This window comes from Apium graveolens, chromosome 4 (assembly GCF_009905375.1).
Source record: "Apium graveolens cultivar Ventura chromosome 4, ASM990537v1, whole genome shotgun sequence".
In the NCBI taxonomy this organism is placed as follows: Eukaryota; Viridiplantae; Streptophyta; class Magnoliopsida; order Apiales; family Apiaceae; genus Apium; species Apium graveolens.
The window spans coordinates 253,438,491-253,456,196 of NC_133650.1; the positions used below are offsets into that span (position 1 = coordinate 253,438,491).

The following is a 17,706-nucleotide window of genomic DNA, read 5'->3' on the forward strand; positions in this document are numbered from 1 at the left end:
CGCTATTTGAGCTTGAATTTGCGTCATATCCTGGGGTTGCGGTGGCGCAATGACTTGCGGTTGAAGCATGATTCTTTATGATTATGGTGGAATAATAACTTGTGGCTGAGAGGTGACTCCTTGTGGTTGTGGTGGAACAACAACTTGTGGTTGAGGCATGACTTCTTGCAGTTGTGGTGGAATGACCACTTATGAGCATTAATCCTTTGTCGTCTGGCTGACCATTGGTATTCTCCTTGTTGCCTCATTCCACCATTATTAACGGGGGTACATGAATCTCTACTTTTCTATTATTATAGATATGTGAATCCTCAAGTATCGCTTCTACTTCCCTAGTTGTTGCTCCTACAATCATCATCTTCAGTTTCTCTTCCCTTCCTCCTATATTCAAAGCTTCTTTTTATCTTTTTCGGAGAAGATTATCTATCATCGTGAGGCCTTTTCTTCCTTGTAAGGGGTGTATTAGTTCGTCTATGAGTCCTTATTTCATATTGATCATTATTTTTGCATTTCCGTAATTAACTTCTTCAAATATTCATCGCTTAATTGGATGTCAAGACTCTCCTTCAAATGAGATAATCTCCTTCGTTGTTTTTTAATCTCCAAATTGTCGCGACAGATCCTGCTATTAATGCGTCCCAAGTGATGTGCATGTGAGATTATCCTCCACTCTTGATTTGGCTCCGGTTGAAACCGTTGTTCATCATATGGGATTTCAACAATCGGAACATCCTCAGTGTATTGCAAGCAACGTGTGTTATCCCCTGAAAGCATCTATCATGGGATACATGACCACCCTTATTTTTTTCTTCATAATTTTCCTTAGATTTAATATTAATAGACTTCTTTCAGGAGCGATACTTGTAAGAGTGAAATTGGCCTCACTTCTTCCCACTATCTACAATTGAACTCACTCTTCCATATGGTGAGATCTTCTTTTAGCTTTAGAAATGTCCAACTATGATATTCAACCACAAAGGCCCAAGGCTCATCCGTAATAATTCTTCACGAATAATGCACATCCTTGGAGAAGGATAACATTCCGCTACCAGCCGTTTCCTTTTATTACGAACGCAGGTTTAGCCATAGTTCACATCAAGTTTCAGATGCATCCTTCGCTTGTTGCTTTTTTTATATTACTTGAAGTGTCCATAATCATGTTTGTTGAAGCGTCCATCCTCATGTCGCTTAAAGCGTACATCATCCTGCTATTTAAAGCATTCATCCTCATGTCGCTTAAATTGTACATCATCCTTTTGTTTGAAGTGTTCATCCTCATGTCACATAAAGTGATCATTAGTCTGCCGTTTAAGGCATTTATCATCACGTCGCATAAAGCGATTGTTAGTCTTCCATTTAAGGCATTCATCTCCATGTTGCTTGAAGCGTTCATCTCCATGTTGCTTAAAGCGTCCATCTCCATGTTGCTTGAAGCGTCTGTCTCCATGTTGCTTGAATCGTCCATTTCTATGTTGCTTGAAGCGTCCATCTCCATGTTAATCATGCGTGTAGCGTCCATCTTAATCGGAGTTATAGTCATTGTTGAGAGAGTTTCCACCATTGTTATACATTATTTCCTCCTAAGATTCGATTTAATTCAAGCCCCTCATTCTAGCACCAATTTGTTAATAGAGGAATTTGGTTAACAAATATCTGAGGTTCGCGGTCGGAATCAAGATTCGCTACGGTGGTCAGTGATCAGAGAACTCACCAAAGTGCGTTGATTTGTGCTTAAGAAATGGCTGAGATTGCTAGGGTTTATGTTTTCCTTCTTAGAGCTCTCAAATATGTGCCCTCACAATGTGCCTACGTACCTCCTTTTATAGAAGATCAAACCAGACGTAGTTCTTGGGGAACAAGAAACCTAGAGGCTTCTCATTTCGTGGCCCAATAGAAGTTATCGAACCAACTTCCTATTATAACTCGAACATTGATTTGCTTTTGGAGTGCCTGACGATGTGGCCTTGTCACAAAGTCCCAAGTCTCGGTTATGACTTCGGGACTTCACGGACAAGGAAACTACCCGGACGGTGGATATCCCAATCCGCTACCGCTACTTCCGTCGATTATAACCGCGGTATAGCCATGATTTACCGCAAATTCCAAAGAGCATCCTTGCCCCCGACAATGATAATCCACCAGACTACATGACAAGTGATCCCAAGCGGCAAGCGTAAAAGCGCAAAGTGTGAGATAACCCCAGAGTCTCCCGTCGAGGACAACCCTCTGAATGCAGAGACAGGGCTCCCAAAACACACACTAGATGTTTACGACCATTCCCCTACTAGGATAACCCGCAAGATTAAAAAATGACACATTCATTACATTTTTTCGGGATGTCGGGCTCCCGGAGGGCCCTTTTCCTTCTAGATGGACTTTGTTTCTCATTTCGTGGCCCAATAGAAGTTGTCGAACCAACTTCCTATTATAACTCGAATATTGATTTGCTTTGGGAGTGCCTGACGATGTGGCCTTATCACAAAGTTCTTAAGGCTCGGTTACGACTTCGGGACTTCACCGACAAGAAAACTCCCCGACCGGTGGATATCCCAATCCGCTACCGCTAATTCTGTCGATTATAACCGCAGGTATAGCCATGACTTACGGTAAATGCCAAAGAACATCATTTTCCCTCGATGAGGATAACCCACCAGACTACATGATAAATGATCCCAAGTGGCAAGCGTAGAAGTGCAAAGTGCGAGATAACCCCAGAGTCTCCCGTCGAGGACAACCCGCCGAATATGGAGACAGGGCTCCCAAAACACATAATATATGTTTACGATCGTTCCCCTACGAGGATAACCCGCAAAACTACAGAATGACACATTCGTTACATTATTCCGGGATATCGGGCTCCCAGAGGGCCCTTGTCCTTCTTCGGGTGCGCCCTATGAAGGGTTTGGAGTCCTCCCGAGTCCTCTCTCATGCCTAGGGCGCACCTTAAGCTTGGAGAGTTCCCTCGATGCTCCTTTTCTTCTCTTGTGTGATTCTTATAATTTATTTACTTCTCAATTTAGTTATGGGAATAACCTCCTCACTAATTCTTTCTTGTTGTCTCACTTGCGTTGCGGAGCGGCCACCCCGTGTAGACATATAGCACGGGGTACCCCCTAGGAGTGTCCGTGGACATTTCCCCGGAGCCCGGGTCATTTTTCATTTCTTGATCGTTTCACTCTTTCCCCCTTAACTTAAATCATCCTTTTTGGACTCCTCATCAAAACTTGTTCTTTGTCGTCGTCTTCTACTATAGCGACCGTCGTAGTATCATCGTTGTAGCGTTCGTCGCACACTTCCTTCACTACGGTTATCGTAATCTACTGTTGTGATGGTCAGCGTAAACCTTCATATACAACTTCACCAATCGTCGTTATAACTTCTTGTCGTCAACAATCGTTATAAGCGACTCTTATATAGGGTGAGCCCTATCCGTCTTCATCCTCGGCGGTGACCAGACCCATTTCCCTAAAGATCCGATAAAAATACCAATCACGATTTTATGGTATAACAATAGCCCAGTGCGATTTACGGACTTTTATTAATATTATTTTTAGTTGAGAATAAATTATATAAGATGGATGAAATTTAAATCAGTATTTTCATTATTAGTATATTTATAAATAATGATATAAATGCTTGTAACAAAATTCGAACTTAAGAGTTTACTTGTATCTAATTACATAAATATTTGTTGTTGATGAAATTTGAACGTGAGAGTTTTTTTGTATCTAATTACGTCATGTTAATATGTTTTTTGTATCTAATTATATCTCTTTCTGTTATTGTATAGATAAATATAGAGCTGAAAACGAACAAAATTGAGCCGAGTTCTGTCCGAGCTGAGTCGAGTTTAAAAACCGAGCCAAAAAAATGTCCACGATCGGATCGTTTATAAACGAGCCGAGCCGAGCCGAACACAAGTTTGCTCATGAACAACGGAGCTGAGCCAAACTCGAGCTGACTAGAGTTGTCAACTAATAGTTCGCATATATTTTATAATCGATCAAACTTAATGTATAATTTATAATTTTATAAGTTATATGGATATCAAATACTACTTTCATCTTACAATTATATAGGCACACTCACACACTATGCTTGTTCTTAATCCATTTTAATTTTATTAATTTATTTCACAAGTCGAGTTTTAAGAATAAAATCAATTTTATTTTAAATATTGAAATATTCATAACATTAGAAATTTTACATTACTTTTAAAATTGTTGATGTCGATTTTCAAAAATTTAGTATTTTTTGATATTTAAGTTAAATTAGTTTGGATTAGAAAAGACATTTAAAAAAAGGAAGCAAACCCCCTTTAGTTGGTCAAGAAATATAATTATTCAAAATATTTTATCTATTTTTTAAAAATATTATAATATTATAATTCATTTTTACTCACTTTTTCAATTTATTTGAAATTGTGATTTTTTGGTCGATTTTATCATAGACTACTCTAATAAAAATATGAAGTGAAATTTTAGGTTAAGTTTAATTGGAACTTATTTGTTAAAGTAATCAAGCTCTAATGATATGTATTAAATTATTATTTTATTTATTATTAAAATATGTATAAAATTTATTTAAATTATTTATTTTACTTTAAATATGTTTTAAATTTTAATTAAAAAAATTTAAAATCTTTATACAAGTGATTAGTTAATATTTATTATTTGTTATATAAAAATTTTATCCGAACCGAGTCGAGTTTGAACCGAGTCGAGTTTGAGCCGAGTCCAAGCTGAACATAAAAAAACTCGGTTCGGCTCATTTAATTATCCGAGCTCATTTTTATGTTCGCGATCGGCTCAAAAGGAACAGAGCTGAATTTACTTAAACAAGCCGATCCCGAGTTTTGTTCACGAACGGCTCTGTTCATTTGCAGCTCTAGATAAATAGTTAAAGTTAATGAAGTCTTTTAATATTTATAAGACTTAATTGCACTTTGTTTGTGTCAAAATGGTGACTAATTGTTGAATTCCTCAACATTTTGGTGGCTCCGCGGCAATTCCATTAGTTGGCTCGTTAAATGTTTAAAGAATTCTGATTTTTTAATTAATAAAAATCAGAAAAATCACCTAAAATCTTGAAAATTCTCCCAAATTAGGGTTCTTGGTTCTTGCGGATCAAAGAAGATTTGGTTGTGTTATTGATCTCCGATTTTAATATTCCGGTAATCAAAGTGAATCCCAAGTCATAATATATCCATTCCTTTCATCAAAATTATCAAAGGGTAATAATTTCAAATTTCCGGTTAGGATCGCCGGATTTCTTTCGAATTTTGAAAGAAATCGAAAGAAATCGACGAACTCACACACACATCATAGACACTTCAGAGCCTCACACAAACAACAAACACACACACACACACTTCTCCCGCTTCTCTTTTCTCCATTCATCTCTCTCTCCCACACATTTTCTTCCGAAAAAATATGTAGATTTGGCCACGTACCATCACCGGCGACCACGGGTCAAAATGACACTGCCCTCTTCCGGTCATCTTCGTTCATGTTGTGAATGTATTTTTCTGGGCTTTACACTAAAGCACATAGATTAGGCTACTTTCAAAGGAGATGGACAATTAGGCCTTGGACGACTGGGCCATGACATGAATAAGGAGTTGGCAAATAAATTAATCCAAGCCCACAAGGGAGGCAGATGGACTAAGTCATGTGGATAAGGAGATATGGGAAGAATAATTCAAAAAAGAGTAACCACCATGAGAAAAAGTAGAGGAAAAGGTGGAGAAGTGGGAGGATAAGGAAGTAATTTAAAATAGAAAATATGTATAAAAAGGATGATAGACTACAATTATAAGGTAGACACTCTTGATTAGAAAAACATACACATTGTAATCTTCAAAGAATTATAGTGAAGTCTTTTTCCGGTTGGACACCAACCCGCGATTTTTACCCTTGACAGGGTTTTTCGCGTCACCAAAATTTGCTTTCTTTTACTTTATTTGCAATTAGATTACTTAAATATATCTCAATATTACAATGAGCATCTTAGAATAATTTCCGAAAAAACATCCAAAACAGTTTGGCACCGTCTGTGGGAAATTATTCTAAGAGTTGTTCTAACCAGAAGAAGCCATGGATAATCCACAACACAGGGACGCACCTCAGCAAGGTGACAACGTCAATGCAGAGCTAACAGCTGCAGTACGAAAGTTGCAATTCAACATGGAAACACTACGATCTGAGAATGAGGTCCTGAAGAAGGAACTAATTATGGTAAAGTTAAATAATAAGAGTAAAAGTAGACAAACAGTAAAGAGTGTAGCCAGGAAATTGAACATGGATGAGGTAATGGACAAGAATGATGATGATGTTATCCTGGTGGACTACGAGGATGAGAGGCCAGAGGGTGACAAGGACGAGGGTCAGAAGGATGCACAGGACTCTGGGAAGAAAACGAATGGATCGCATGAGAAAGGGAAATTCAAACACAGGAAATCAAGATCCAATAGGGACGTGCCCGAGGCTGTGAGGAGAGAATTACAGGAAGTGAAGGACATGATCCAACGCATTCCTGGAGTCCCCAAGCCCATGGAAAAGGCAACACCCACAAGCTACAAAGATTCCCCTTTTACGGATGACATAGCCTAGGTGGAAATCCCAAAGCGATTCACGATACCCAACATGAAGCCGTATGACGGCTCAACAGATCCAGAAGAGCACATCGCACAATACAAACAAAGGATGTTTACAGTACAAATCACCATTGAGCTCAAGGAACCCTGCATGTGTAAGGGATTTGGCTCCACCTTGGATGGACCAGCTTTACGATGGTTTGTGGGATTGCTCAAATGGCAATATAGGAACCTTTGCCATTCTGGTGGACGCATTCAATGTGCATTTCGCAAGTACCAGGCATTTCGAGAAGATGACGAGTGATCTGTACAAGGTGTATCAAAAGTATTGGGAACTATTGAGAGACTACTTGACAAGATTCAATCGGGAAAAAGCCACGATAACTAATTGTGACATGCCAACAATAATTGAGGCTTTTAGAAGAGGATTGGAGAAGGAATCACCCTTGTACGACGAGTTAACGAAGTATCCTTGCAAATTTATGGATGATGTGCAAGCAAAGGCGATGGCCCAAATTCGACTGGAAGAAGACAGGAGGGAAGATGAAGATAAGTACCACATGCCAAGAAGAAAAGTAATAACACCAAGATAAAGAGATTACAAACCTGACTACAAGCCCTACGTACGAGTAGCACGCGACGAAAACCATGTCAACTCATTGCAAGGACGAGTTGCAGATTGAAGGAAGGATCCAAGTCTTCCACCATAATTTGACAGTTATGGATTTAGCATGACACCTACGGTGTTGGTTAAAGAGTTTGAAAAGTTGGGAAAGTGCAGTTAGATGGCCGCCAAAAATGAAGAAACCCAAGTCAAATCCAGACTCCAAATTGTGGTGTGAATTTCATGGCGAATATGGACACAAGGTTAAAGAATGTGTGGCCCTAAGAAGAAAAATTGAGGTATTGGTCAGAAAAGGATATTTGACGGAATACATGACCACGCATGCAAGCAACAACATCAGGAAAGATATGATGCCATCCAAGCTACCACCACCACCACACCACAAAGTAATCAACTATATTGCAGGAGGATCTGAAATATGTGGTACCATATACTCATAGGCGAAGAGAGCTGCTAGAGGAGCAAGGTTACAGGTTTCGAGAGCACATGTGTCAACTGCTAATACACATGTCTTGCAATTTGACGAATCTGACATGGAACATGTAAGAAGACCACAATACGACAGCTTGGTGATCTCTTTGTCAGTTGGCAACTGTCTCATAAAGAGGATATTGGTAGAAAATGGAAGTGCAACCAATATTATAATGTTCGATACACTGCAACAAATGGGACTAACAAAAGTTGATATCGAGAAGAAGTATACTACGCTGGTAGGTTTCAGTGGGGAAACAAAGAGAACAATAGGAGAAATTCACCTCCCCACGTATGCAGGAGGCATCAATTTATTACAAAAATTTTGGTCATCAATGTTGTTTCAACCTACAACATCATACTAGGAAGAGCATGGATTCATGACATGTATGCAATTCCCTCGACTCTCCATCAAGTCATAAAATTCCCGACACCATGGGGAGTTCAACAAATACGTGGAGATCAAAACTATGGCCCGAGAGTGCTATAAGACATGCCTGAAACCTACATTACAACATACACAGAAGGAACCATCAGAAGTTATCCTCCCAAGGCCAGAGAAAATGATAGAAGTAGACTTCACAGCTGCTGACAAAAAGGTGCTGATAGGAGAAGATGTTCCACCATAAATTGAGGTTAATCTGGTAGAATTACTGATAACAAGATTGGATGCATTTGCGTGGGAGCGGAAAGACATAACAGGGATAAGCCCAGACGAGATTACACACAAATTAAACATGGATCCAAGCTATGCTCCAGTCAAACAGAAGAGAAGAAAGTTCACTCCAGAAAGAAATAAAATCATCAATGACGAGGTGAACAAGTTACTGAAATCAGGAATGATTCGAGGAGTGGTGTACCCAGAGTGGTTAGTAAATGTCATAATTGTGCAAAAGAAGAATGGAAAGTGGAGAGTATATGTTGATTACACTGACTTAAACAAAGCCTGTCCAAGGGATCCATACCCTCTATCTCATATCGACGCCATAGTGGATTCAACGGCTGGTCATGAGTTGTTGACATTTCTGGACGCATCAAGTGGCTTCAATCAAATACAAAATGGACCCGGTTGATGCAGAAAAAACCGCGTTCGTGACGGATAGAGGAATCTATTGCTATCTGGCCATGCCTTTTGGATTGAGGAATGCAAGTGCTACGTTTCAATGGCCGGTCAACAAGATGTTCAAGGACCATATTGGACGTAACATGGAAGTGTATATTGACGATATAGTGGTTAAATCTGTCAATGCATCCACTCATGTCAAGGATCTGGAAGAAGTCTTTGACATTTTACGATCTTACAACATGAAACTCAATCCTTCAAAATGTAACTTTGCAGTTTCATCCGGTAAGTTCTTGGGACACATGGTCACATGTAGAGGTATAGAAGCCAGCCCAGATGAGATACCAACCATTGTCGAGCTGACAAGTCCAACAACGACAAAGGAAGTACAACGACTCACAGGATGAGTAGCTGCTCTCAACAGATTTATATCACGTTCATCTGACAGGTGCAGATTGTTTTATGATGTGTTAAGAAAGAATAAAGGATTTGACTGGACGGAGAAGCACGAGGCAGCCCTGAAGGAGCTAAAGCAATATCTCTCGACATCACCCTTGTTGTCGAAACCCATGCCCGAGGAGATGTTGTATGTATATCTATCAGTGACAGAACATGTTGTCAATGGAGTCTTGGTACGAGAAGAAGTAAGTCATCAATTCCCAATTTACTATGTAAGCAGAAGCTTAGTTGACGCAGAAACAAGATACTCGTCATTGGAAAAACTTGTCCTTGCCTTAGCCATGACGTCTGTGAAGCTACGACACTACTTCGAATCCCATAAAATTTGTGTGAGGACAAATTACCCCTTGAGAACGGTTCTAAGCAAGCCAGAACTAATAGGATGACTAGCCAAGTGGTCTATACGCTTAAGCATGTATGACATCATATATGATGTAAGGACTGCCATAAAATCGCAAGCATTAGCTGATTTTGTGGCAGACTTTACCCCAAATCTACTGAGTAAAGCTGATGAAGAACTGCAACAAATAATCTCGAAGGTGGAAGTGGAACCATGGATGTTGTATACTGATGGTGCTTCAAATATTAGCGGCACTGGACTGGGACTTGTGCTAAAGTCGCCACAAGGGGACATCCTGGCATACTTCATATGCTGTGAATTCAAAGCCACGAACAATGAATCAGAATACGAGTCATTAGTCATTGGTCTAACAACGGCCATTGACATGAAAATCAATCAAATCAATGTTCATTGTGATTCTCTCCTCATTATCAATCATGTCAAGGGTAATTACGAGGCAAAAGATGAAAAAATGATGGCCTATTTAGAGATCGTGAAAGAATTGCAGTCCAGATTCATCATGTTCAATATTCAACAGATCCCGAGAAAATCTAATACACAAGCTGACGCCCTGGCTGCTCTAGGAGTTGTGTTTTGACACAAAAATTTGACAAACATCCCAAGCATTCATGTCATGAAGCTGGCCAGAGATAGGAAAGGGCCAGGACAGGATGCCATGACAATAGAACCAGCTCAAATAGATGAAGAAGAGTGTTGGATGAAGAAGTACGTGGACTATTTGACACAAGGAATTCAGCTCAGAGACAACAATGAAGCTAGAATACTCAGAATAAAGGCGTCAATGATTGTCATGATTGATGACGTCCTATTCAAAAAGTTTGTTACTGGATTGTTGTAACGATGTCTCAACAAAGAAAAAGCTAAAGGAGTCCTAAAAGACATACATGAAGGAGAGTGTGGAAATCACTCTGGTGGGAGAAATATGGCATGCAAAGTCTTACGGTTGGGTTACTACTGGCCGACCATAAAACAAGATGCAATAAACTACGTGAAGAGATGTGACGCTTGCCAATGACATGCCCCGCTCATACACCAACCATCAGAATGGTTGCACCCAACACTTCCATCATGGCCCTTTATGAAATGGGGAATGGACATAGTGGGAAAGATGCCCCTAGCCCCTGGGCAGAAAGTATACATGCTGGCAATGACGGACTACTTCTTAAAATGGATCGAAGCAGAAGCTTTCAAACAGATTAAATCAAAGGAAGTGATCTCATTCATTGAAAGCAATATTCTAACCAAGTTCAGAATTCCCTCTGAAATAGTCTGTGATAATGGTTCGCAATTTATAAGTGACAAGACATAAGCATTCTGTCAGAGGTACAACATCACTTTAACCAAGTTGACGCCCAGATACCCACAAGCAAATGGACAAGCAGAATCAAGTAACAAAATAATCATCAACAATCTGAAGAGAAGACTTTCATCCCACAAAGGAAGATGGGTTGAACAGATTCCATGGGTTTTGTGGTCTGACAGGACCACACTGAAGACGTCCATAGGACAAACGCCTTTTAGCTTGGTATATGGAACAAAAGCAGTAATACATGTAGAGGTCAATGCACCGACAACAAGATATGGGCTAACCACAATAGAATCTAACCGTGATGAGCTAGTTCATGATTTGAACACGGTAGATAAACTACGTGACATGGCCAAAATATGATTAGCATCATATCAACATAAACTGGCCAACAATTATAACAAGAATGTTCATTTAAGGACCTTTGCTGTGGGCGAACTAGTCCTAAGGAAAGTGCTCCCAAACACAATGGACCTAAATGCTGGGAAATTTGTCGATGCATGGGAAGGCCCCTACTTGATTGACGACGTCATAGGGAGAGGGGCTTACAGGTTGTCCACTCTGGATGGTATTCAAATCCCAGGAAGCTGGAATGCATATCACTTGAAGAAATATCACATGTAATCTCTTACTTTTGGTATGCCTTAGGTCATGAATCATTTGAATAAGTCATTAGGACATGTTCTACTCGTAGGAGCTTAGTACTTTGCATTTAGTTATTAATTTGTTTTCCTAGTCTTTGAATTTTGAAAATAAATACATGTGATTTCTCCACTTTCATGTTATCTACAAAGTAAACAACATTCTCAATACACCACAGTAAGCAAAATAAAAACAACATACAAACAACTTTATTAAGGGCTGATCACCCATCTACGCGGCAAGGGCCGGCTTTGTCATCACAAAAATGTACACGACAAGTTAAGGATAAAATATCCGAAAACTAGTCAACACTTGAAAATAAAAATGCTTGCTTCATGAAGGAAAATGCCTCTTAGCAAAATAACAAAGACACATGTATCAGCAAAGATAAATTTCGACATAAACAATAATTTCATTAATATCAAATCTTGCAATAAAGCAAGGTGATCCAAAAGCAATACCAACAAGTTCAAAAAAGAAACTTCAACATGGAGCACGAAAATCCGGACAAGAGCATTAAATAAAGTACTAATTCCCCGTTAAATTGCGAAACAGGAATTTGAACATAGTCTATGAACCAACAAAATAAAAACAAGTTCAGAGGTTCAACATGAGCCATAAACAACTTTAATCCTCGTCTGGAGAGTGACTAGCAGGAATGATTTCAAGAGGGGCCACATGCTCACCCTTGTCACTAGGGGCCTTAAGCTCACCCTCTACAACCTCAAAGTCGTCCAACACAAAAGCATCATCAGGTAAGAGTTCATTATAGGTCTTTACTGTGGCATTCATGTCCCACGACTCTCACCCTCCACGAGAATACTCCAACATCATCTCCACACGAGTACGCATAATTTGCTGTTTGGCAACCTTGTTAGCCTCTTCACGCATCTCTGATTCCAAAGACTGGACTTTGACAACAAATTCATCAAATTCTTTCTGGATCTCCTTGGCCGTTTTTAGATGTTCATCAGCACGACCAACTACATATTGAAGCTTTTCTGGGCATGTCTTGTGCTCTGCCTCAAGACGAGAGAACCTTTCAAACTCGCTTGCATAAAGGTCACGAAGAGTCATGACACTTTGGAAAACCTGTGTAAAAGAAAAAAAGGGTAGACTGAGCAAAGGAATAATAGACAAATATGCGATAATAACAAATAAAAGGACTAGAACAAGAAACACATACATGAAAGGCCTGACCAGCATCTTCATTAAAAGTCTGGCTAATACCTTTGGCAGAATAGCTCTCTAGGGTCTGAGGAAGAAGTAGGTCTCCTAAATGCTCTGCAAATTGGGATGGCTTGGCATCAACATCATAGCTATATTAAACAAGAGGCATGACAATATATGGTTGCTCTTGGTTAAGAAAGATCGAGTCACTTGTTTTTGTCTTTTTGGAAGGGGGCTGAAGTCTAGACTCAAAAGCAAAGGGGTTTTGGATGACTCAGTGCCAATAGATTTGTCATCCTTGAATCTTTTTGAAAATAAATCTTTACTAGGTACCAGCAAAGGATAAATCACAAGAAGTTTAAATTCTACAATCAGGAGGAAAGGATCGATGAATGTCAAAAGAACGAGGGAAAGACACATAGACATCGAAAGATACGTCAAGAGTATGAAAAAACGATGTATACCTTTAGCGTAGGCACGACCAAAACTCATATCAAGCTGAGTCCCTCCATCTTTGGGGCTGTCGTGAGACTCAGAAGAAAGACTCAGGACGGAATCATATGGCTTAACAATGGGAGTAATGGTGAGCTTGCTCCTGGTTCTACTAGCGGCACTTCTAATAGCAGCCTTCTCGTCACCATCAAACTCAGACTTCTTCATCAGTTTATTTGTTTTCAAAATATAATCATCGACATTCACCAAGCTGGCGTTGTGGATGGGCCTGTGGAGACAATTAGGCCACAACCGATCACCAACCAGCAAACCAAGGATCTTTTCTACAACATCCCTCACAGCAACTTTCTTGTCATCAAATTCAAAATCAGGATCTACAAGTAAGGAAACAAAAACTAATGACTACGTAAACAGGAAAATCGAAAACATAAATATGCAACGCAAATGAAGATGACAAATAAGGGTGAGTATAAAACTAAATGGGGCTGAACATGTCCAAATCACAAACACTGATCACGGTGGAATAAAACAATAATATATAAGCCGCATGCAAAAGGAAAGATTAAAGATCTAAGATACAAGAAAAATGAGAAGAAATAAACAAAGTCAGGAAAAGATCTTTGGAATTCCAACGATCGCGAAGGCCTGAACCGTCTTTTCCCAAAGACTCCTTGTCAACAAAGAAGTAATCCAGTTTCCAACCCCTGTCATTCACATTGTCATTGTTCAGGATTAAAGGATCCCCCTTCAGGTTGTTCGAAAAGCAATATCAGCCACCACCGTACTTCTTAAGTCCATAAGAGTACTTAACAACATCAACATTGATTCCCAAATTGTGTTTCGAATTAATGGCCTCTAGACAAGCAAGCGTCCTCCATGCAGATGGCATGAGTTGTCCAATGGACACGTCTAGGGAAGACAACACGTCAGCAACCAGCTTGGGGAAAGGGAACACCATACCGATCTCAAATGGGTAATAGTAGAAGCAGACCCAATTTTCTTTCAACCAGTCTGCATGTACTTGAAGAGGAGAAATAACCACAACAACATTACGATGGATCAAAAGTTTGGCCTCTTCGAACTTCTCTTTTCTGAGATTACTAGATTTGTTGTCATAAGGATCCAAGATGCCCGTAGGAATCCACTCGAGCTTTTCGGAAGCTTCGCCTCCAGTTTCGACGTTCCTGGAAGAGGAAGCCTTGCTGCATTTTTTGGTCATGTTTGAACGAGGATAGAGAAGAAGAGAAAATTAATAGGGTGAGAAGGATGGAAGGAGGCGATATGGATCTAAAAGTACATATATCGAGAATATAATGAGGTTGGAGATAAGAACAAAGGAGGGATTGAAGTTCAGGAGACTAGGTGACGTACTTGGACGATGAGTGATTGCGCGAGGAACGAGGAGTCGAGACACTCTACTGATTTGAAGATATAATTTTATTAATTCATCTGGCTTAATAAAATTAAGGGCTAATGTTGTGAATGTATTTTTATGGGCTTTACACTAAAGCACACATATTGGGCTACTTGCAAAGGAGATGGACAATTGGGCCTTGGACTACTGGGCCATGACGTGAATAAGGAGTTGACAAATAAATTAATCCAAGCCCACAAGGGAGGCAGATGGACTAAGTCATGTGGATAAGGAGATCTGGGAAGAATAATTTAAAAAAGAGTAACCACCATGAGAAGAAGTGGAGGAAAATGTGGAGAAGTGAGAGGATAAAGAAGTAATTTAAAATAGAAAATGTGTATAAAAAGGCTGATAAACTACAATTATAAGGCAGACACTCTTGATTAGAAAAACATACACATTGTAATCGGGTTTTATATCAAGTCGGCCACCCTATTCGTCAAAATATCTCACTTAGACCACTGTTTCCCACAGCGACTCATTTAAATCATTAAAAAACTAATATATATCACGCTGTTATCCTTTTCTAAAAAAATTAACAGAAAATATTAAATTTTTTAAAATTTCCGTTAGTTCAAGCTAAAACAGTCAGAAGTGGTGAGCTGGTAGTCCACGTATGTTTCACGTTGGACTAACTATCAAGTGACACAACACAAGTGAAAGAAACCCTAATAAATTAAACAAATAACCCGAATAAACAAATAAACTGACATATTGGCAGGTTAATTTGGGGTTAAACAAAAACCCTAAATAACGTATTCATTCAATCGTCACTATCAACCATCATCCAATCGTCAATCGTATCTATCTTCAACAAAATCTGGACACCAATTATCACTCTTTAGCATCATTCGATAAGGTAATCATTTACCTTGCTTTTACCACAACTCCAGAAACGTCTTCCTGGATTTTTGGAAGTCCATGATGCAAGTACTCGAGCATTCATACCACAAAAATAAAAAATCAAGTTATTATCAGACTTAACAACTGACGAGTTTGACAAAGCAGACATGGGTGTTTACGATTATGAGCGAAGATGTTGATAATGGGGGTTTACGATTATGAGCGAAGATGTTGATAATGTGAGAATTAATTACAAAGTTATGCACAAATTTAAGAGAAAATTAATTTTTTTATCAAGAACCCTAATACACACACTGTGTTTTTATGTCTGCAATATATACAGGGGCCAAAGTGAAGTCAGTCAAACTTTTTTTATTAATATAACGGCGTGATATATATTAGTTTTTTAATGGTTTAAATGAGTCGTCGTGGGAAATGGTGGTCTAAGTGAGATATTTTGACGAATCAGGTAGCCGACTTGATATAAAACCCCATTATAATCTTCAAAGAATTATAGTGAAGTCTTTTTCCGGTTGGACACCAACTCGCGGTCTTTACCCTTGACAGAGTTTTCCGCGTCACCAAAATTTGCTTTCTTTTACTTTATTTGCAATTAGATTACTTAAATATATCTCAATATTACAAAGAACATCTTAGAATAATTTCTGAAAAAATATCCAAAACAATGCACAATATACATATCAACATAATCAGAATCATGTCCCCAATCTATTACTACCTTTAATTTCAATATTTCATATACATGAACCCTAAATTTCAATTTTGGGAAACTCATTTTTATTTTTTATCATTAATTTATAATATAAATATGCATAAAATATAAGCATCCATTATATTTACTGAAAAATTCAACGGGAGGAATGTGGAACCACCACACTGAGAAATTTAACAATTAGCCATCACCCGGTACAAATAAAAATTTAACATTTACGAGTAAATTCCCTGTAATTGCCAATAAAGTGCAAATTAAAGTCTATTTATAATCATTAATCACACATGCGGTGTAAATTTAGGTTCTTGGATTTGAGCTCGTATCAGTTTCATATGTCAAATTAAATTTTGATTCGATATCTAAATTCATTTTCATTGTTTGAAAGTTAGAAACTAAAAAGTAAATCTCCGTGCCACCCTTTTCCTGTCCTCAATTGACCCATCTGATGTCCCCGTTAACAGGCCGGAGAACGGGAGTTGTTTTGCACTCAGGTTTCTCTCAGTCCGTTTTTTATTTTATTTTTATAGGGGTTTTACGAATGTCTTTCTTGCTTATGAGAAAAAAAAGTCAGTTTATCAAACATTGTTAGAATAATTTTTTAAATTACTTGTGTTTTACAAGTATGTAAATTATATTCAGCTATGATGAGAATTGTTCCTACTGTAACAAAACCAGAAAGATTAATGAAAATGTATAAGAAGCTACCGGAGGCATTAATGCCTATTCATAATGTACACTGGACGATCTCACAATGGATCCCCTCAGCTTTTTTATATCAACACTCGCACTAAATCAATAAATATTATGCATCCTCTCCCCTGTCCCCGGTTAATGTACTTTAATGGCTTATTAATGTATCATGTTGTCGATCTCGGAATTTAATTTGATATGCAGACTTGGCAACCTTCTTAACAGCACACAAGGTAAGATGATGAAAGCTTCTTATCACATCTCCTTGTTGCATTTTTTAGGTAGTCTTGCACTTGGATGAACCTGAAAATGGTTTCAAATAAAATGTTGTAAGCCACGATAACTTTCAATCAGGCGCGGAGAAGAAATCACAAATTTCAGTAGCCAGTTAAGTATCAGAATTCAGAGATGATATCCTGCATGGATAAAAGGCTCCATCTTGAATTATATCAACTAGTAAGTAATGCATTATGCAAAGTAGCTGCATTTACTAGGGAATATTATTTCATTATGCGGGATATAGCTTTTAAATTTTTGATCACGGTATGTGCTTCAATAGTAAGAGAGTAGTTGTACTGAACTGTAGAAAATATTAATTTCGTTAAGCCTGCTATAAGTGACAAGTTAACTTGCTTAGATAAAAAGTTCTCATCCAATTTGTGCTCTGTGATGTGTTCGCCTTAAACATAAATTATTATAGAAAATTTAGATTCATTGGATTTAAATGAATGGCTAAAGCTGACATTTAAACGGTTTGGTACCTATTACCCTGAAATTTGAACCCCTGAAAATTTTGTCTAGTCTACATCCTCTCTGCTTGGTAACTGGTTTGGACCCAGGAACAGCCTCCCTAATCACCTAGACCTTTTTTCAGACCCTTC

The 17,706-nt window shown here is 38.6% G+C and overlaps 1 protein-coding gene across 1 annotated transcript; it reads left to right on the plus strand.

Moving 5' to 3' along the window:
* Positions 1–9,626: 9,626 nt before the first annotated feature.
* On the plus strand, positions 9,627–10,151 carry LOC141719520 (uncharacterized). Its single transcript, XM_074521899.1, has one exon. It carries the CDS (start codon positions 9,627–9,629, stop codon positions 10,149–10,151), a length of 525 nt encoding a protein of 174 aa, XP_074378000.1.
* The last annotated feature ends 7,555 nt before the right edge of the window (positions 10,152–17,706 follow it).